The sequence below is a fragment of the Oryctolagus cuniculus genome, chromosome 7 (assembly GCF_051225735.1).
Source record: "Oryctolagus cuniculus isolate XC-2025 breed Fujian yellow rabbit chromosome 7, ASM5122573v1, whole genome shotgun sequence".
NCBI lineage: Eukaryota > Metazoa > Chordata > Mammalia > Lagomorpha > Leporidae > Oryctolagus > Oryctolagus cuniculus.
Window position 1 is genome coordinate 85,004,353 of NC_142873.1, and position 23,335 is coordinate 85,027,687.

At 34.9% G+C, this 23,335-nt stretch overlaps 1 protein-coding gene across 5 annotated transcripts in view; it reads right to left on the minus strand.

The window, feature by feature from the left end:
- SH3GLB1 (SH3 domain containing GRB2 like, endophilin B1) overlaps positions 1–23,335 on the minus strand; it is a 44,015-nt gene that overhangs the window by 5,393 nt on the left and 15,287 nt on the right. The window contains exons 2-10 of one of the 5 annotated variants that reach the window (XM_008264944.5): positions 22,550–22,691; positions 18,734–18,862; positions 14,684–14,817; positions 12,491–12,583; positions 9,605–9,643; positions 7,971–7,994; positions 3,726–3,815; positions 3,241–3,341; positions 208–439 (exon numbers count right to left, since the gene is read on the minus strand). In XM_008264944.5, coding sequence (XP_008263166.2) covers positions 208–439; positions 3,241–3,341; positions 3,726–3,815; positions 7,971–7,994; positions 9,605–9,643; positions 12,491–12,583; positions 14,684–14,817; positions 18,734–18,862; positions 22,550–22,691 — 984 coding nt within the window. Of the gene's footprint in view, positions 1–207; positions 440–3,240; positions 3,342–3,725; positions 3,816–7,970; positions 7,995–9,556; positions 9,644–12,490; positions 12,584–14,683; positions 14,818–18,733; positions 18,863–22,549; positions 22,692–23,335 lie in introns of all 5 variants that reach the window. The other 4 variants (XM_008264945.5, XM_051857528.3, XM_008264943.5 and 1 more) reach the window with 4 other exon arrangements.

A 23,335-nucleotide genomic window follows, 5' to 3' on the forward strand; every position in this document is an offset into this window, starting at 1 on the left:
TATAAATTTTAAATATTTGTGATGTTCTATTATGTTATGAAGAATAGCAATTAAAATTTTATAGAATGTTAACATAACCACCTGAAATCCAGTAGGTATTCATGATGATCTTTTTTTCAAATAATAAGGTATTTACATATTGTTATAGTACTAGAAGGCATGTCTGTTTGTGATTTTGTTTCTTCCCACCATACCCACATTACTCACCTCATCTGCAAGAAGTGATAATTCAGTACTGTTTGCAGCATCATAATCATAGAGAACTCTGGCCTTCCTGCTGCCACTTGACTCCTTAAGGTCATTGAGATTGGAAGGAGAGTTGATTACTAAGCCACTTGTTGCTGAAGCCATGGCAGAAGAACCAATCACATTTGATAAAACAGATGGCACAGGTGTTCCAGAAGTCTGATTATTGTTACAAAGATAATTGGATGGAAAACTGTTTAAAAGAAAACAGACCATTTAACTATTTCCATGTGATGAAAGTTCTGAATTCCTCCACTTGGTGGCACTGTTTACTGTCTACCAATCTCCACAATGGAAGGTTTACACATGACAACATATGCTAACTTCCTCTTCCTTCTGGCCAATTATACCAGACCATACATGTGGGATTCAAATATAAGTCCTTAAAATTTTGTTTCAAAGCTGTATATATAATATTAACTTAAATAAAATATGAAAAACTACAAAAGTATTAAATATTACCACAAGAATGAAGTTTTTAGGTTAATTCTTTGAGAAGTAAAAGTATATGAATATCTGAACATTTTATTTTTAATAAAACCATCTAATCATACTTTCCTATTCATTCCAATGACAAATATTCATTTTGAATATACACTCAGCATCATTAGCACAATCTGAAGACAGACAGATGAAATTGTCCATCCCCTTAAGGACACACAGACATGTGAGGTGATTAAAACACTCAAGCTGTAGCTTGATTTAGTAAAGCCTTCCAATTATGTTCAAAATAAAAACACTGACTACCCTTATAACAAATACTGCTGTTTCATCATCTATATAGTGTGGCTAGTAATAGCACCCCCCTCATTTGGTGGTGAGGATTATAAAGTTAATGACACATGTGAAGTATCTGGAAGACTGGACTGGGCACAACTGAACCCTGCACAAGTGATTGCTGTTTTTCAGTTACTGCTACTGCCAATACTGCTGTTAACAACTATTAACAATACAACCTGGTTCTACTCTTCAGAAACAGCTTTTGGATATGTTAGTGCGGATCTGGATGATCTGTGAAGTTCTGGGTTTGAATATTTCTATGTCTTATGACAAATAAAAGGGCTAATACTTCCCCTACTCCCTCTCATGGGTCCTTAGGAGTAATATAATTCTTTGAAGGCAGAGGTAAGCTGGACTTTGTTCTCCAGAATTATAGCACTGGTTTTACTCTGTAATGTTGGAGCTTATCCCAAGGTGTCGCAAATAGCTACATTTTCTTTGAATGGCTGAGTGCCCAGCAATGTGTGGCTTTAAACAGAACTTAAGTATAAGTAGTAAGAAGAGTAACATCTTTGCCGTACTCCTAGAGCTCCAAGGCAAAGTAGAGAGGAAGTATCAAGGCCTCCTGGGTTTAAAACAATTGTAGTGATGTGGGGATAAAGTGGTATTCTGCCTTTAGACATTAAAACCATTAGAAAAATCTCAAATATAGACATATAAATCCTATTAGAATAACTGATGTTGGGATACAACTTGTTTTTAAGCATCCAAGTGTGCTTCACTTTGTTCTAGGCCTAGTTTTGAAGAATTCTGAATTCTTCTGAATTAATATGCAGAAAGGCAAAGTGATTTTTTAAAAAGAATCTTATTTCTTGTAACTTGATACTCTTCCTTCAAATGTACCATATCACTACCCAGCTTTAATGCTTCCTCCCTATACAAAATCCAAATTCCTGGGGCCAGCTCTGTGGCACAGAAGGTTAAGCTGCTGCATGAGATGCTGGTACCCCATATCGGTGCTGGTTCAAGTCCCAACTGCTCAACTTCTGATCTAGCTCCCTGCTAATGTGCCTGAGAAAGTAGCAGCACAAGATGGCTCAAGTGCTTGGGCCCCTGCACCCAAGTGGAAGATTCAGAAGTTCCTGGCTTTGGTAGGGCCCGGTCCTGACTGTTGCCATTTGGAGAGTGGACCAGTGAACAGAAAATCTCTGTCTGTCTCACCTCTCTCTGTAACTGTGCCTTTCAAATAAATAAATAAAATTTTTAACAACAACAAAAAAAATCCAAATTCCTTACCACAGTTCACTTCAAAAATCAAATCATGGCATGGCCCCACTTAGCTTCTCTAGCCTCATCTACCATTTCATTTCCAATGAACATTGTGTTACAACCATATGTTAGTACCCTGAACTTGCCAAAGTCTCTCCCCTCCAACCTTTTTATATATATGTTCTCAGTTTGCTTGGAATATTCATTCGTACCCCTTTCTGGATTACTCCGCTACTACAACTTCACCTGGGAAACTCTGCTAGCTGTCCTGAGTCACAGATGCCTCACACTACCCTGCACTTCTGCCTTCCCACTATCACATGGCCTCTCCACCAATGGCTTGTATTTCTACCTAGATATTAAGTGTTGTGAGAACAGAGACTGTATTTGCCTTATACATTTTTTTTTTCAAGTATCACCTTACAACGGGAGCCTCATAAATACTACCATTTTTGCTTGTTTTGTTTGCTGACATAACCTCCAGAATATCAAACAATGCCAGGCACATGGCAGGTATTCAATAAGTATTTGATGAATGATTGGGTATATGCTTTAAACACTATCATTTTTCTTGAAAGCCCATTACCCTGACCTTCAAAATAATACTATCAGTAGGGCTTGAAGTCTTTGAGAATGCTTCAAAACTTTTTTATATAGTGAACAGTGAGTAATGAATAACTATAAATTAGTTTTTCTTTAAGGGTAACGAAGAGTCAACATAATTCACTAACAGCAAAAAAAATCACTCAGTAGCAAAGAAAAGTGAACCTCACTTTTAAGTTTTCTTCATATAGCAATAAAGTATTTACTTAAATTCTCTTTTCATCCCTGCCAGAAGAGCTCAATTTCAGAAATCTGATAATTACTTTCCTAAGAATAAATCCCAGTTCTACACAAGCCAATAAAAGCCTTCAATTCTTCTAATCTTTATCCTATTAGCTTATGTGCAAAATCTTGAGTTTCTTCCCTCATCCGGAGTTTTTTATGTGAAAAGGAAATTACCACCTTCCCAATTGTTTCTGGAGATCTAACATGTACTGGTAACACTGTGCATAGTAAGTCATCTGGGCTTCTACAAAGTCATTCAGACAGCGGAGGTGATGGGCCTGTGAAGAAGAGGTGCAGTCAGTTCTTAGATCTGTAATATACCTAATGAGGCAAATGCTAAGGGGAGACAGCACAGCACTGTACTGAAGGAGAATTACCAGTATTGTACATCTTATTAAGATTGACCTCAATGAATGATACAGTAACAAATTCTTCTTAGTCCATAAAAACCAAGTGAATTTGATGAGGATAGGACAAGATGATGATTAGGTATAAGCAAAAATTTAGAATATTTCATTATGTATCTTGGAAAATGCCACAATTTAAATTTCCTTGATAAATGAAAACGAAGCCCAATAATTTTACTCCCCAAATTGCCTTACAATCTTCAGGATTATCAAAGTCTTTTGCTCTAAATGAATTTCCAATCAATGAACACTTACATGTGTACTGCTGATTCCCTCTAGCAGAAGTCTGGTAATCTCTGCTTGACGATCAAATTCACTTTGAGTTATTCTTAATTCCTGTTCAGACTTAAGTTGGAACATAGTTTTAGAATATCATTAGAAGACTCATTTCATCTTACATAAATTCATTTGGACAGTATAAAATCCCCCAAACTCAAATCATAATCTGGCAATTCTCTGATTCCGCTTTATAAATAAACTTATTCCTGGTTTCTAGTTCTTACTTTTCTAATATTACTTAACCTTGACAGAACTGATTCCTTATCAGTTCTCAACTATTAATGCTAAAGCTTAATTACATACTCCTAAGAGCCTATTAAAACTACTATGGGAAAATAAAGATATTTTAATAATTTCCTAGTATGAACTTTTGCTGAATTTTAATATTTTACAAAATCTTTTTAAGAGTACCAGTTTTGTAAGTATAAAGTAATAGTAGTGCAAATAAATTTCTCAATTATTACTATGATTTTTTTTAAACTGTGACGTTAAAGTCTTTGATCTCACATACAAGACTTCAGCATAAAGCCAAAGGATTTTTTTTAACCTCTAGTATTTAGATATTCAGTACTGGTTCTTAGCAACATAGTTATTAGGTTCTTTCAGAAGATTCTTTGTCAAACACTTTAAATGTCTTTCTTATACATTTTCTTTTCTGTTGATTAGAATATGCCTTAAGCAGAAATATGTTAATATATATGACTGCTTAAATTTTTTTTAAAGTTATGGCTGACCTTCAATCAGTGGTGTGCTAGTAAACTCGTTTTACAGGAAAAAGAAAAACTCAAATATCTTGATTTTGTGGTATAATGCTCAAACCCTGACTGATTTCTGGCTGATTTCAAGCCAGCAAGGTAAAGTCACTGATGAGCTGGGAAGAGATTACACGCTGAGTATCCTTCATCTGAAAAGCTTGGGACCAGAAGTGTTTCAAATTTTAGAGTATTTGTATCCATTGGGGATGGGACCAAAGTCTAAATGTGAAATTCACTTATGTTTCATATGTCAAATACACACAGACTGAAGTTAACTTTATACAAATATTTTTTGGTGTGTTATGTTCTATAACCTATCACAAGGTCAGGTGCTGAAGTTCCCACATCCTATCAGTGCTTAAAAAAGTTTGATTATGGGGCATTCTAAATTTTGGATTAGGAACCTACATATTATAGCATACCACTACTAGCTTCAACCTTCCAACACAGGCATATAGGTTTAGTGCTGAGACAAATCAGTATACTGAAAAAATCAAGATCTAAAAATGGTAAATATGGCAAATATGTTTTCAAACCTTCAGCTAGAATTGGCTGGTATAAGTAATTACTGGAGAGGAGAAAATTAAACCTCAGCTCACTGAAAAGAATTAGCTTATCCACTTCTGTTCTCCTCTCTCCAATTATCACTGGTGACAATGTCATCTTAATGCTACTTTTTATTATCTCTCCAGCTTAATTTTTTCCCTATGGAAATAATTTACAACACTTATAAGATATAGTAAATATAAACATTTAGTCTGAACTTTTTCATTTTATGCCCTATCACTCTTCCCTTCACCCTTCAGCAGCAATAGTTAAGTGAGCTCATCAATATGGAAGTAGCAGCAAAGTAGAAAATCAGTTGCTGTAATATTCGAATGGCCAAAAGATCTGGCAGAGGGGACTAAGAATTGACCTCTAGATTGGATTTATGGATATAAACTTGGAGTACTTGGAGTAATTAAAAGAAATTAAAATTCATGTGACTAAAACCAGAACACATGGAAAAAGCAGGGTTAAAGTAACTTCATCTGGAAGCTAGTATGAAGCAGAAAAAAAGTCCCGGGGGAAGAAAAGAATTAATATTCTTTCTAAGGAAAACCAATCAGGTCAGTGTTATATTCTCATTATTTACTATTCTGCTTGGTTGAACACAAAATGGCTTTATTAGAAGTAATTACAGCAAACCCAAAATAAGTAAGTTCAGAAGTAAAGTAGGCTAGTTCCATGCAGGTCTTTGATTCTGAAGGGACAATTCAATGGCCTTTAATAAAAAGGGCAAAACAGCCTACTAAATGGCAATATTTCTGTACAAAAGTAAGCAAGCTAGGTAGCAGAATAAAGTGACCAGTTGGTTTGAGACTGAAATGGAAATGTTTAAATGCCAGGCACACTGAGTAAAAAGTATATTAAATGAAAAAAAATATATATTGAATGACCTCATGAAGGATGAAGGATTGGCTTTCTAGGCTTATGCAAAATTTACTTAACTGTGAAGAAAGGTACCATGTTGCAGAGTTTAGTAAGTCATTCTTCTATACAACTTAGATCTTTATTTAGAAAAGGTAAATGATCGGAAAGGAATGAATCTCATTTCTTGAAGAAGTTTCAGTATATGTCTAGGGTGGCTGCAAACAGGCAAATGTCCCAAACTATCTGTACTTTTGATGCATATAATTGATCATAATTAATCTGAGAGGTAAAGGAAATTTAAATTAGGTTCACCATAATCTGTTTACTTGGGAAGAAAATGATCTAGTTAGATAAGAAGGGTATGAAGTAGGACAACTAACTTAAAGGGCTAATTTTAAATCTTCCAGAAGATCTCATTCCTTGACTTAATTTTCAATTGAGATGTACAGTGCTAGGGAAAAGACCTGCTAAGAACTGCTGTTACCAGACAACTTGGTCCATACTATAAAATAGCATAATGAATTAGGTAAGCAAAAAAGAGTTCCAAAGATATAACTTGGGAAATGGGCAAGATCTACTGTCCGTAATATCAGGACTAGGTATCAAAAAGCTTGAAATTTTGGCCAGGCTTCTGAGGCATTTGCTGTGACAACCTTGGTCATTGTTACCTACTTCTTTAATTAGGCTTAAGTCTTGAAATAGTCCAGGAATATAAACTTTTAAACTTTAAATTATAAAAATCACAGAAGTATAGAATAAAAAAAAACACCTTCATGAACTCATTTTGATATATTTTCTTCAGATTTTTTCAGATATATAAACATTTGCTTTATGAGTTTCTTCCCATTTACATCAACTATTTCTCAATGTAGAGACTGCAAAATCAAGTCAGAAATTTATATACCTGTACACTGAACAAATGGGTAAGCCATCCTATTTTTCTTATTTAAACCTATATTCTCTCCAATACATTGTTCTATCCCGTTACCATGCTAGAGGTTTAGGAAGAAATCAGAAAAAAGAATGGAACCATGACTAAATTAAATATATTCCATAAAGAGGAGGGGAGGATAAGTCATGAACTTCACACTGCATTTCCAAGTCTTTATCAATAGCTCCATAGCTTATGAATGAAACAGAGTGTATAGTCAGCAATTCTACAGTCAGGAAATAAAGTTAATAAACTTATTAATAGCCAGGGACCACAATTATCACCTGCCCTCAATCCTGAGCATTATTCTCATGTAAAGGTCACATTTGGCAGGCTTGAACACAAGAAGTAAATGAAAAATGTTTCTGAAGACCTAACACAGCACTCCAACCAAATCTGTGCTAATGTCATAATTTTATTCCTTAAATTCTTCCTTAATTACTAGATTTCCTAACTCAGAGAAGATCAGAAATGGTTAACACAGGCAGAAGGACTGGTAGCAGTAGTCATATGGACAGCTTCTAGAACAGTCTGACATTATGAGAGAAGATACACACTTGAAAAATGATCAAATCTAACTGTTACATGGTTCACTAATGGATATTTGCAATAATGATCTTAATTTTAAGTAAAAATAAATATTTGCTATCCCATTTTTAATGCAGCAGTAAAGTATGTTTTTCACAGTTATAGCTGTGGTGCTGGAGAAAGCAAGCTTCAGCTCTCTAAAAAATTCATTTGTGTTAAATGATAGATCCAATCTCTGAAGACATAGGATACGGTGTTAAGTATATTTTAGATTTTAAAAATTACTACTAAAATATAATTGTCAAGGAATAAACAAAGTACTTGAATTGTCTTCTAGCAAGGCATTGTAAGATTATCACTTAACAGGCATGTAGGATTTATCAGGGTATGTATAAACCACATCTTTGCAGCTTTGCTCTGTTGTTCTGTGGAGCTATTAGCAAAACAGACTTGAGCATTTCCATGTTTTCAGATTTTGTAAGACATAGTAAAATAGATTGTGACAAGACCCATGGTTGTTATGCAGTAAATATTTATTGAATGAATGGCAATTAAATTCTTGTTTCATATTCCATAGTTTAATAATTTACTTACTTTTGTCACTTCCTCTGCCCAAATCTAGCCAGCATTAAAAATTAGAGAAAAATATAGAGCATGAAAGAAAGTTGGAATTTAACATTTTCTACAAGTATTGAAAAATTTAAGTATTTAAATTCAAATGGCATACTCTTCTTTCCCAGAATCACACCAACAGATAAAATACAGAAGGTAACTAAGTCTGTACAATTTAAAATACTGTGAAAGTATGCTTTTTATATTTACCAATATTGTCAACTTTTAAATCTTATGCTAATTCTACAAGCTAATTTAACAGTTTTCTCAAATTGAGACTATCTAACTTCTCAGTTCCAGTGTTCTCATCTGCAAAATGAGAGATCAAGACTAAGTTTTGATTTCTAATTTCTCACTTAGGTATTAATTCTAGAATTTTAGAGAATGAAAATAAAGCAAGGATAAATGGACAATGAATGCTGATACAGCCCCTTTTTGGGGTACACGATAAAACTGAGATACAATGAATTTAACATTACCACAGTTAAATATAAATATATCTTACTGTAAGTAGATTACATTAGTAGTAAAACAATGCTTAATAAATGAAATAAAGTTCTGTTAACTGTTTAGGAGACTCTTTTATCCAAAAGAAAATCTATGATTAACATACTAAATTAGCAATGACTGAAAAACACTTTTCATTTATCTACAGATAGAACAATGGAAATAAATGAATGCATTCTCTTGCTATCTAAAGCAAGCCCTAATTCACCCAGGGCTTCAGTAATTTTAGCTAAAAACAAAAACAAAACTGCAGTTTACAATATTCTGTAAAATAATCTACAACACTACAAAAGTTGTTTTCCCCTGCTTTTTGTACAATGCTAGTGCAAGTCACTTAACTGCCAATTTATATTTGTACTGAAGACACGCCACTTTTAAAGTAATGTTCTAGAGGTATACCAAACATTGTATTTATACATTTTTATTGGCTAACAGGTACCAATTGGCTACATTCAGATTTTATAATTTTTTAAAAAATTTCTAGTATCTCAAAAACTTCTTCAACTGGAGCTCATATATACATAGGATATTGATAGAAAACAAATTTTGACTGGCTATTGGAGGCTATCACTATTCCACAATTTTGTTAACCGGAGTTAGCACTGGACAGAGAATAGACCTGACCCCTAGAAGAATACTTAACTTACTGGAGGTAGTCTTGGCCCAGAATGGCAGAAAAAATTAATTTTGTTAACTTTATGTTGAGTTTGGGTGAAAATAATGTAAATAACGAAGCAACTGAGAAGTCAATTTGTATACCTTAAACCTTTCTCAAAGTAAAGGTTTCTTTGCCAAAGGTGATTACATGAATTGCCAGCTTAATTAGCAAAAAGCACTATATTTTAATGTATAAATCCATTCTAAAAAACTATATTTGGCATAGCCAATATACTTGGCAATTAAAACATACGATTTCTTTTTTTCAAGTTTCAGTATCACTTGAGCTAGATTTTTTTGTTAATGAATACTTGGCTTTAACTATTTCTTTAACTTCTACATGCAGCTAATAACAAGAGAAGGCACTTTAGTCAAGATGTAGAAAACACAGTAGGCCAACAAACCTTCAGCCATTTTACATGCAGGAAGTTGAGCATGTAAGAGAAATTTACCATAATGTTATCTCCTTCAAGGCGAGCTGAGTTTAGTTGCTTAAGTGCATAGGCAAGAGACAAAGAACACATTACAGCAATGAACACAGTGAAACAAGTTACTTCTGCACAATAAAGAACACACTAAACAAGAATTAAACAAGCTGATAAAATGTATTTTCTACTTTAAAAAAAACTCAACCATAATTATTGTTATGAAATTTCATAATTTGATGCCCATCAATTTTTCCAAAAGATTCAAAAATTTAAAACGAAAATATGGTTGATGTTTTATTTTCAAGTTACAATAAATTAGAGAAAATGCATTATTTTAAAGTCAGTTACCTAAAATTTTTATAAATTTTCACCTATTAAAGCCCTTCTGGCTACACAATTTTCTTACTCAAAGATCATTTCTATTTTATGAATTTATGATGCCTTCAACCACACTCTTTCAATCAGTCTCAGCCAGGTCTTGGCACAATCTGAAGAAATATGAAAGGCATGTCAATCTTAGTATTTTTATAAAATTTGAACATGTGTTCATACAAAGTTTAGGCTATGATGGTGCTATAAATTTAGAGTTTACAGATTAAAGATTTAGACTGTTGGGGAAATGCTTAAGTGTGTAAAGGGAACTATTAGACACATAATATTATTTGAAGAAGTATTTCACATCAAATTTGGGTGTCCAAAAGTAACATTCATTTAAATCTCTAAATTTTAGACTGCTTTGAAGCCAGCTGATAAAACTCAAATATTATTAAAGTTTCCATTAGATTCAATTTAATTAGTAAAGCAGGTGCCTTATAATTTACATGCATTTGATTTTTTTTTTTTTTTTAACAGGCAGAGTTAGACAGTGAGAAAGGTCTTCCTTTTTCCATTGGTTTACCCCCTAAGTGGCCGCCATGGCTGGCACGTTGTGGCTGGCGCGCTGATCCGAAGCCAAGAGCCAGGTGCCTCCTCCTGGTCTCCCATGCGGGTGCAGGGGCCCAAGCACTTGGGCCATCCTCCACTGCAGCATTGATATTTTTGCCTTTGCTTCTCAGACCTTATTTTTATCATATATATATTTATATACATTATTTTCAAGACTACTTTTGTTCACTGGGAAACATTAAAGTGGTTTTTTCTTTCTGCTCTGCTGACAATTTTTGAAAAAAGGCTTTTGATGCTGCCTTATTAGCAAAGTAGCAATACTGGACACAGGCAGAAATCTTTTACTGATATGCCTAAATCACCAAAAAGTTTAAATTAAGAACTAATGGAACCACAGATTTTGCAATATTATCTATGAACTCCTTCTCAGTATAGTACCTTACTCAGATTTAGCATTTAATAAACACAGAATTTGACAAGAGGTTCCAGAAACTAGTAAATAAATTTTTTTACAAAGTGCTAATATGCGTGGTTCCCGAACCTTAGTAGTGGAGGACAGAAAAATTAATCCATATAAATTTATAAAGAAGTGAAATCAAAGGAAGTAGGGTTAAATTAATCTTTTTTTTTTTTCTTTCTTTTTTAAAGATTTACTTTTTTGAAAGAGTAACACAGCAAGAGTGAGAGGAAGACAGACACAGACCTTCTATCTGCTGGTTCATCCTCCAAATGGCTGTTGCAGCTAGGGCTGAACCAGGACAAAATCGGGAGCCCTGTAACTCCATTTGGATCTCCCATATGTCTGGCAGGGGTCCAAATATTTGGGCCATCCTCTGCTGTCTTCCCAGGAGTATTAGCAGATTGCTGGATCAAAAGCAGAGTAGCCAGGACTCAAACTGGCATGGTGATACATATGGAATGCAGGTATCACAAGTGGGAGCTTAACAGGCTGCGCCACAACACTGGCCCTAAATTAATTTTTTCATTTGTCAACTAAGAACCAGAAAATGCGTCAAGGAGGGAAAAAAAGTAAACCCTAACTTCTAGTGGTTTCAATTTTTGTGAATTCTTCAAGTAAATTAAGAGAAATACAGTTAAAAAATTTACCAAATATAGGTATGCCTCAAGGTTTTCATAGTAAAAAATTAAAAGAACTTGTCCTTTTTAAACTATTTCAGACTTGTTGTTATAAAGTTTAAAAAAATGTATTGGTTATTTGGGAGAAAGAATACCACTAAAATCAGGAGATGTGAATTTCTTTTGACTAATATTTTTAATACTTGGCTGAATTTAAATTTTGTGTTATATATTAATTACAGAAAAGCTATGTATAAATGAAATTGCTGAATAAAGTCATTTGTATTCTCTTTTATTTTAACCATAAAATTCCTATGGAAAAATTTTTGACTTAAGAAATACACAGCAGAAAATCACTAAGACCTTTTCTAGATATATAAGAAGGAAACAGCTCTTAAAATTTTTCTACTTAGCTCTCATACTTTTTGATAATAGTAGTAGTAATATAATTCAGAATAATAAAAGAACTTGTGTACTAATAAACCTTATGTTCTTTCTGGTACTCTTCTAGGAACAAGGCAGAATATCATTAACCTGTAACAGTGCTTGTTAAAGTTTTGTACTGAAACTTGACCAACAGTATTTTCCTTCCACAATGACCCTTGGGGCTTGTGTACGCATTTTGAATAAAGAGATTCTGCTCCAGCTCAAACATTTATTTCCAAATGATCCTTGCTCATCTTAACTATTTTTTCCTGTTTATGAAATTATCTTAAAAATAAATTCATATTTTAGCATACTAATTCATTCCAAGAGATATACTGCCATTTCCACTGAGGATTTTTAATGAACATGACACAGCTTTAGGAACTACCCTAACTTCTGCTATTAACTCTGTTGAGTATCACCTCTTACTTCATCTACTTTGTACTAATCTTTACGTAGTAAGTTTTGATAAACAAATTGAAGTAATATTCTAGTCTTAACAACAGAAAAAACAATACTCACTGAATTTCTAGTTTCTGCAGCTTTTGCCTTTTTTAGCCTGGTTTTTGCAGCATCCAAATCCAGTCTCTTATTTTGTAATAGTTTCCTTTCTTTCTGTTAATATAGAAAAGAAAAAAAGAATGATCAAACATGATTTAATCCAGTAAAAACACACATGCTGAAAGTATTATTCTCCATTAAATATATGTATTTCCTGGTAAAGATTTGTGAATACAAAATTGGCTGTTAAGTAATCATTCAGGCATTTAACTTTCCTTTTTCCTTAAAAAAACAAAAACAAAAACCTCTGGGGCAGATGGAAGATTAGGATAGAAATAAAAGAATAGTAGTTTGAATATTTTGTGATTTTGCCCCTCATAGAATACTGCAAAGTATCTTTTTGGCTGTTCCAATTAGGAAAGGGATTTTACTAGTAGCTACTGGGTAGAATCTAGGGATGCTACTACTAAACATCCCACAAGCAGTCAGCTCTCACAAAAAACTATTCAGTTCATTATGTAAGAAGGGGCCAGGTCGAGAAACTGTTTCAAACTGTTACAGATTATCCAGAAGATGCTTATGCTGAAGGAAGTATATGGGTCTAGAGTATGGCTCTCTTAATGTGCCACAACACCAAATGCAACTCAACTCCAAAATGGAATTTCAAAGTACAGTAAATAGTATGTGCCTGTGTGTGTGTGTGTATACAACTTGGAATTCCCCTGGGAACGTCAGTATGAAAATTAAGTTTAGGGGCTGGTGCTGTGGCATAGTGGGTAAAGTTGAAGCTTGTAGTCCGGGCATGCCATATGGCTAACAGTTGGAGTCTGAATCTAGCTCTCTGCTATGGCCTGGAAAAGCAGTGGAAGACGGTCCAAGTCTTTGGGCCCCTGTACCCACGTGGGAGACACGTAAGAAGCTCCTGGATTCTGGCTTCAGACTGGCTCAGTTACAGCTCTTGTGGTCATTTAGGGAACAAACCAGCGAATCCAAGACCTCTCTCTCTCTCTGTTTCTCTATAACTTTTGTCTTTCAAGTACATAAAAATCTTTAAAAAAAATTAAGTTTATAAAAATTGAGTTTGCTTTATTAATAGATTCCATACATCAAATTCTATTCTACTGACCAGCTAGTATCTTTTGAATCACATTTCAATTTGGTGGTTCTTCTCTGTTTCAGAACAGATACTTGCTTATATATGTATGTAAATACATGCTGACATTTAAAAATATTAAATTTCTCTACAATTTTAAAAGAAATCTACAAATTAAATTTGAAGATGCATTTCAGTAGACCACTCTTGCAAAAATCTGAGGAAAAAAATCCACCTAGTTCTTTACTCTGCATCACAGGCAATTTAAAATAAAAAATTATTGACTTGGTTAGGTTTGAGAAAAAGTTATGTTTTATACACTTCAGAAATAAAATAAAGCAGTGTGAAAACAGGCTTCTAGACACACATTAACAGATAAAAAAGAATAGCCAGACTAATACTTCCAATAATTAAGTTTCTAACTCCTAATGGAAGAATAGTTATATAATTATGCTATCGTGATATTTTGTACCATATTTTCATAATCATTCCAGGGCTGTATAGATAGAATTTAGTAATAGTAATGAATAATAATGGATGTAAAAGTATCTCAATAACACTACAGGACACAAGAACAGATGATGTTATTAATAATGGTCTTCCGTTTTAGTTTAGTTTTATGTTCTAATGAACATGTACCTATATAGATAATTTAAGTTTTCTAATCTGCTATATCTATAGTCAATAAGGGGCAAATTATTCATTAAAAACTAAATAGGCTGGTGCTGCGGCTCACTAGGCTAATCCTCCGCCTACAGCACCGGCACCCTGGGTTCTAGTCCTGGTCGGGGCGCCAGATTCTGTCCCGGTTGCCCCTCTTCCAGGCCAGCTCTCTGCTGTGGCCCAGTAAGGCGGTGGAGGATGGCCCAGGTCCTTGGGCCCTGCACCCATGTGGGAGACCAGGAGGAAGCACCTGGCTCCTGGCTTTGTATCGGCGCAGCACACTGGCCGCAGCACACCGGGCTGTAGCGGCCATGTGGGGGGTGAACCATTGGAAGGAAGATCGTTCTCTCTGTCTCTCTCTCTCACTGTCTAACTTTGTCTGTTAAAAAAAAAAAAAAAAAAACCTAAATAAAGATCTAAGTTATTTTACTTAATAAAGGGAACATTTTCCAACTCACAGCAATTGTTTTATAATCTCCTTCTATAAAGTTTCTTAAAGGAGTGAGAAAATTTAAGGCTGAAGTTTGAATCAACTCTCTGTCTGCTGTTCCAATTCGTTTCTGTGTTTCTCCACATTTAATAAGAGCATTACCTGCAAAGGAGAAAAAAAAAATTTAACCAGGGTTTAGTAATGCAGAACATAAAATCATGTAAAGAAAAATTAGTAATGTGACTGCTTTAAAGTTATCATTTGTTTACTTGTGTTTAAGGTGGCTTTATTTTAAAAGTAAATTTAAGACTGTAAACATCTAAATAAAAAAAACTCAGATGAACTTTATGTCATATCATAGGTAACTGTGCAAATTCTACCAATGGATATATACATGTACCAAAACTCAACCCAAACAGTACAGTTATTTTACAAAAGTATAATGTTTACAATATTTTAGTAAGTAGATCAAGTTACAATTTTCCTCTGTTTCTGTAACTATACATTTATCTTATATTTTAAGTTTAGAAAAAAAAACTCATGTCATTATAACACATACACTCTAGTATTTAAATAGGGCAAGCACAGTAGGAAAGCAGAAAGTAGAGAAGAAAAGAAATCCTAAGGATCAGCCTTCTACTCCTAGTTTTGCCTATAATAAACTTTACCTCTGTGTATATTAATTCTTTCATGATAGAATGAGATTAGAACTAACTGGTAAGGAAAGGAAGACAGTACTGTAATTAAGAGGTCTGTCTCTGGATATGGACAGATTTACATATAAATTAGTAAGTATGTGATCATGGATGAATTACTTAACCTCTCCAAGCTTCAATTTCCTTAGCTTTTAAATGGCGATAATAGAATTTATCTTACTTGTAGGATATGAGAGGATTTACTGAAGTAATACATAAACACATGTACTCCATTGTACTTATTAGTACAATGCATGAAATACTACATTTTTAGTTACAAGCTATTAATAATAGGTTCAAGAGGCCCAATTCCAATAATCAGGACACATTTACTGAAACTATCAGAGGTACAGATTAAGGAAATTAAAAATGGAAAAAATCTATAAGTTTTTTAATGCTCATGCTTCAGCAGGTCTTTAGCTTGGTGAAGGAAAAAACTGGGTCTCCTTCAGATATCTTTATGACTCAAGCATCTGATCAACAGTGATGTACAAAGTTTTTCTAAAAATTAAGTTAAAATTTAGAAATAATTATCTATTTTAAAATCTTAAGAATTTCATTATTTATTTATTTATTTTGACAGGCAGAGTTAGACAGTGAGAGAGAGACAGACAGAGAGAAAGGTCTTCCTTCCGTTGGTTCATCCCCCAAATGGCCACTACGGCTGGTGCACTGCGCCGATCCGAAACCAGGAGCCAGGTGCTTTCTCCTGGTCTCCCATGCGGGTGCAGGGCCCAAGCACTTGGGCCATCCCCCACTGCCTTACTGGGCCACAGCAGAGAGCTGGATTGGAAGAGGAACAACCGGGACAGAATGCGGTGCCCCAACTGGGACTAGAACCTGGGGTGCCAGAGCCACAGGTGGAGGATTAACCAAGTGAGCCGCGGCGCTGGCCAATCTTAAGAATTTTTTAAAAGATTTTTATTTATTTAAGAGGTAGAGTTACAGACAGAGAAAGGGAGACAGAGAAATCTTCCATCTGTTGGTTCACTCCCCAAACGGCTGCAATGGGCAGAGATGAGCTGATCCCAAGCCAGGAGCCAGGAAACTCTTCCAGGTCTCCCACATAGATGCATGGGCCCAACCACTTGTGCCACCTTAAACTGCTTTCCCAGGCACAAGAAGAGAGCTGTATTGGAAGAGGAGCAGCCAGGACACCAGTGCCATATGGGATGCTGGCATTGCAGGGGAGGCTTGGCCCAACACCACAGGACTGGCCCCGTATTTAAAATCTTAAGAATTTTCAACTTTATCAAAGAATTTTTTTGAAGAATACAATGTAGAAATTACAAAGTTATACATAGGAAAAGCTTCATTCATTGCATTATACAACTTATACATTATTTCCTCAACATAAAGATGGCTACCAAAACTTAATTCATTTAATCCCAGGATTTATGAGTTATTTCATACATCAGAAACTATCTGTGGAAACTCAATCTATTTACAATTTCATATCCAAATAAGAATCAATTTCTTGCAAGAGTTTTTTTTTTTTTTTTTACATTCTGAAAGTTTATTTATTTAAAAAGCAGAGTTAGAGAGAGGGAGGGAGAGACAGAGAGAAAGGTCTTTCATCTGCTAATTCACTCCCCAAATGTCCCTAACAGCCAGGATTCTGTCAGCAGGAAACCAGTATATCAGAACTCTATCCAGTTCTCCTACATGGGTGGTAGGAATCCAAGTACTTGGGCTGCCTCCCAGGCACATCTGCAGGAAGCTGGACTGGAAGCACTGTATTCAGGACTTGAACTTGCACTCTGATATCAAATGTGGGATCCCAAGCAGTGTCTCACCCCACTGCACCACAAACCATGTCCCTGTTCAGATATTTTGTTTGTATCTTATTGAGAGGGATTATTTAAGTAAAGTAGCCTGAAAAATGGTTTCCCAGATCATACAACCTTCAGAGGGTTGTCAATTTATTGTGCTGCCTCAAACTAGTGGTACCTTCTGCTCCAATGACACTGGAAATAAGCTCTTGATTTTAGTTCTTAAAGTCCTCTGGCCCTTCTGCTTATACTCAGCAACTGAATTTTTTTAAGTCTTAATAAAGAGAAGCATTAGCCATAAACATCCAGAAAATAAGCTATAGAAATCTCAGGTTGTCTTATGTTACCAGAAACTTTTATCTGAGTGATAAGGAGGTATGACACTGAACTTCAGAGTTGTACATTTAAGTCAGAATATAGCAATTAAGAAAGACTGGCCGGCACCGCGGCTCACTAGGCTAATCCTCTGCCTGCGGTGCCGGCATCCCATATGGGTGCCGGCTTCTAGTCCCGGTTGCTGCTCTTCCAGTCCAGCTCTCTGCTGTGGCCCGGGAGGGCAATGCAGGATGGCCCAAGTCCTTGTGCCCCTGCACCCGCATGGGAGACCAGGAGGAAGCACCTGGCTCCTGGCTGTGGATCGGCTCAGCGCGATGGCTGTAGTGGCCATTTGGAGAGTGAACCAACGGAAGGAAGACCTTTCTCTCTGTCTCTCTCTCTCACTGTCTAATTCTGCCTGTCAAAAAAAAGGAAGATGGCATAACTGTAAAACACAATTACAGAATATCTGAAACATACAAAAGGAAACTAGAAATTAATTCTAAACATCTAAAGAGAACATTTTTGGGGTACTGATATTATTCCCAAATTTTAACAACAGCACTATAGTGATTTGTTCAACTTACTATGCACCAAGTACCTTCAATATAAAATAAATAAGCCCTTTAGAAAGCTTAAAAATAAAAGCAGAAGATATATATATATATATATATATATATATAACAATGACTGTATTATAAAACAAGAAATACATTACAATAGAGATGTTGGAAGATCAATAGGAGTCCAAGTGAAAAATTCACTTAACTTTTCAGAACTAAAAAAGATATAAATTCTGGGGCCAGTGCTGTGACATTTGGAGACCTGGCTGCTTCACTTCCAATCTAGCCCCCTGTTAATGTGCCTGGCAAAGCAGTGGAAGATGGCCTAAGTGCTTAGGACCCTGCACCCATGTATGAGATCCAGAAGAAGCTCCTCACTCCTGGCTTTGGATTGGCTCAGCCCAGCCTGTTGTGCCCATTTGGGTAGCAAACCAGCAGATCAAAGACAACTCTGTCTCTTCCTCTCTCTGTAACTCTACCATTCAAAATAAATAAATAAATAAATTCTTTTTTAAAAAAAGATATGAATTTTCAGAACAATTAAATATTTGCTTAAATATATTAAGTTGACCTTTAGCTACTTATTGGTCACTTGTATTTCTGAAGTTATCAAAAATTTTAACTTAATAAACTTGAGGCTAAAGGAGATTTAATATATGTTAATTACATCCCTAAGCAGTTAAAATCTAAGAATAAATGTATTTTTTACAAAACCTTTTTACCTTTCACTTACCATATGCTGTTCCGGGACCAAACTCAGTCCCCGCATCAATCATATATTGTCCCAAAAGTTCTGGGTTGTTTATACGACTTGGAGCTTTTCTATCCAATTTCTCATAAACAAATTCTTCTATCCTGGCATCTAAGAGAAAGGTTAAAATTACCCATAATTTCAAAAATGCAATACTATGTAAAAGATTATTCTGGTCTTCTATCTGACATAAGCAATTAGCACATTCAAGTATATATCTTAGCATATAATTTTTTTATATGTTAAAATATTACTTAGCTCTAAGAAATTTGTATTTTAGAAATTTGATAAAATATCTTGGCACAAAACCTATGTAAGAAATAAAGCTACTCTCTGAGTATTCTATGGGATTTTAATGTTCCAGAAGATTGATGATAATTCAGCTATTATGTACTGGAGTTGTCTTTTCCCCTATTTTAGCATTTTGAATTCTAATGTTTAAACTTTGAATAGACTTCAAATTTCAAAATCAAAGACCTCCAGCTAGGAAAATAGGGAATTAAAAGACCTACAAAAACCAAAGGGTCACCACATCTGACACCTTTAGCATCAGTACGTGCTTTGCTTATTGTAATATTTAACAGAAAAGAAATTCATATTTACATCACTGCCAAAAAGGGAGGTACGTTGAGAAAAATGAGAAAATAACTGAAGTTTCCAGCAGCAATGATTAAGTATAAGTTAAAATCACAATCTGGTAAGAACCTAAGCCAAACTGGTTTCTTTTAAGCACTTCACATAGATTCCTACATAAATTTCACACAGTACACTGAAAATTTCAAAACCCAGCAGTACTAGTAACAGAAACAGTTCAGGAATTGGCAAAAGGGTAATTATAATACATAACAGAATAATAATAATTTTTGTGGTAGATTCCAGTTATAAAAAGGGTTTTTAGGCAGGAATTTAAAAGCCTTTACTTTAGTTAAAATCAAAATGAGCCTTTTCAAAAGATAACCAATCAGAGGATGCTAACTAAATTTTGGAATTTCAGTTTCTGACTGGAGTGATTCTTAGCTTCGATTGCTTTTATACCTATCTGGTCAAAGGTGTACAGTTGGGATGAGTAGTTGGTACACTGATTATGATGTCTACATCCCATAATGGAGTACCCAGGTTCAAGTATCCACTTTGTTTCCAATTCCAACTCCCTGCTAACGTGTACCTTGGGAGGTACTGCATGATAGCTTAAGTACTTGGGTTTCTGCCACCCATGTGGAAGACCCAGATTAAGTTCTGGGCTGGCTTCAAGCTGGCCCAACTCTTTGTTGTTGCAGGCATCTGGGAGAATGAATCAGTACTCTCTCCTTGCTTTTAAAGAAATAAAAATAAATTTAAAAAAAAGTTTACAGTTGAAATCTATGTAGATTTAATTCTGTTAATAAAACACTTGGTACCTTAATACATCAAAGTATCATTTCAACAGGCCAAAAAAATCTTAAAATAGGCAGGCAATTCTGCCTATAATGCAATATATATTTTTAACTGTAGTCTCTAAAAATCATGCGTGAAAAATAACAGGGCTCACAGTGTAGTGGAAGGAGAAGGTCATGCCAAGATGGTTGACAAAGAGGAGTTGGGTATGATTGCTCAAAATCTGTGTAACTTTATAAGCCAGAGTAAAACAATTCTGTATTACTTTATGACCCAAAATGAATGGTGATATGGGGTGTTATACTATGTTTTCTTTTTTACCAGCTGTGTATGAACTTATTGGCCAATCAGAAAAACATACTCTAGACTAGACTTACACAGAGAGTCTTCAAAAAGTTCAAGGAAAATGGATATTGTGAAAATCTTGTGCATGGCTTTAAAATTTTTTTTGTACCCAAACAGACTTATAATTCTGTTTTGCCATAAACTTTTAGAAGTCTCCTTGTATGTAAAGAGCAAGAGGAAAAATGTCTCTCACTTTTTCAAAGTGCCATGGTATATGATTTATATGGTTTTAAATAAATAAGAAATACTACATGGTATCCTAAGACAATGGGCCATACTTGTATTCCTAAATTACATATTAAAGACATAATTCAGGAATCACTAAAATTTAACTAAAGTGACAGAATTACCAGTATTTCTTATAGTACTTTAAGTTAGTATCTAAAAGTAAGTCTAATGACATTTCACAACACGGTCACAATAACACTGGGGAAAAAGAAAGGAAGGCAAGCAGCGGTGACTTTGTTCTTCAGCTTTGATATATAAAGCTCACAGTGAAGACTGGACGTTAATATACCTGGTTCTAGTCCAAGTTCCACTAATTAGCTTTGTCACATTGGACAAGAGGCTAACTCGTGAATATCATTGAATAAATAATTATTATGCACTAATTTTCAAGGCTGCTGAATTGAGAGACCTGAAAAACCCATGGTTGTCTGAAAATCAAATAGAGTTAACTTATGTGAAAATATAAAACTTAACATAAACAAGCCGAAAAAAGTAATCGTTTAAGTTTCTATTTAATGTTCCCTTTATTATGTAGGGACAACTGTTCCTTAGATGAAAAAGAAAAATGTTTTAATTATCACTGCCTCTTTTAACTCTTTAAATATATATTTATTTATTTGAAAGTCCTGGGGCCAGTGTCGTGGCACAGCAAGTTAAACTGCTGCTGCAGTGCTGGCATCTCATATGGGTGCCGGTTGGAGTCACCACTGCTCCACTTCCAATCAATCCAGCCTCGCCTGCTAATGTGCCTGGGAAAGCAGTGGAAGATGGCCCAAGTCCTTGGACTCTTGCCACTCACATATGGAAGACCTGGAAGCTCTTGGCTCCTGGCTCTGGCCTGGCCCAGCCTCGGCCATTTAGGAAGTGAACCAGCAGATCAAGATCTCTGTCTCTCTTCTTTTTTTGTAACTTGGCCTTTCTAAATACATCTTTAAAGAAGAGAGGAAAAAAAAAAAAAAAAAAGAGAGAGAGAGAGAGAGAGAGAAAGAGAGAGAGCTCTTCAATCTACTGGTTTACTCAAGTAACTGCAACAGCCGAGGCCTGGGTCAGGCAGAATCTAGGAGTGCGGCACTCAATCCAGGTCTCCCATGTGTGGCAAAGACCCAAACACTAGAGCACCTGCTGCCTATTAGCAGCAAGCTGGATCAGAAGTGGAGAAGTGGGACTCAAACCAGACATTGTAATATGAGATGTGGATATAACAAGCAGTGACTTTAACCACTGCATCCAACACCTGTCCCCTACTCCTCACTCAACATAACTCTATTTTTTATTTAAAGCTTTTATTCAGTGAATGCAAATTTCATAGATACAACTTTAAGAATATAGTGGCTTTCCCCCCCATACCCACCCTACTACCCCCACTCCCATCCCACACCTCCTACTCCCTCTTCCATCCCATTCTTCATTAAGATTCATTTTAATTAACTTTATATACACAAGACCAACTCTATACTAAGTAAAGATTTCAACAGTTTGCACTCACCCCCAAACACAACATATAAAGTACTGTTTGAGAATAAGTTTTGCTGGTAATTCTCATAGTACAACTCATTAGGGACAGTGACTTCTGTTGTTAATTTAACAATTAACACTTCCAACATAACTCTTAAAATCCAAAGCTGTTGCCTGAAATTGAAGTTTAGGAGGATTCTACAGACCTGAAAACTTTATTTGTAAATTTGCTACAGGATACACAGAAGTGTTTATTATCTCTTCACAAAAGTACATAAAATAATAACCATAGACTCTGAAGCCACACTCAAAATTCTATTTTCAGTTATCAAAACATTTTAACAATAAAATAAACACTAATAGTATTTAAGGCAGATAGAAGGTAAACTTTCTTACTTGGATTTGGCTGCAATAATACTTCTGTTTGTTTCATTATTTTTTCTGTCCATATTTTGGTACATTCAGCTTTGCTAAGGAGGTTCTCTAAGTGAGCATCCAATTCTGTCTTCTCTGCCTGGCCCAGCTTTTCTTCTGTGAACTGTTACATATATATATAAAAAAAAAGTTGAAATATACCTCAAATAAATTTTAGGAAATTTTATCAATAGGTAAAAAACAAACTCAAGTCCAAATAATCCTAAACATATAAACAATTGTGCTTTGGCTTTATTTTTTAGCCAGTGCCTATGAATGCCTCCCCCCCTTTTGCCCCTATAGTAGTAGTTGTTTATCCATAAGTTTTGTGGCATTTATGACGACTTAATATATATTACAGTTATCACATATTCTTAGTTCTGCTAAAATGTATAATGTGTGAGTGAATTCTGTAGAAAATGCAGCTAAGTGCTTGGTTTATAAATATTTCTTACAATTAAAGGCAGCAAGAATAATGGTGAGGAGTAAGAATTTTGTCAGTTAGATCTGAGTCCTGACTACATTGCCAACTATTTGATCTGAGCAAGTTTTTGAGTATTTTTTCTTCAGTATTGTTAAAGAAAGACAATACATATTTTATAATGTTTTAAAGATTAAGACTGTGTAACTTAAATAATTTTGTTCAGTGCCTACTAATTATTTAAGCTTAAAAAAGGCTGTTTATGTTTATTGTGAATTGTGTATTTATATGGGCACTTTCCTCACATCTAGTCAGATTTTTATGGGATGTTCTGGGATATGCTCTTG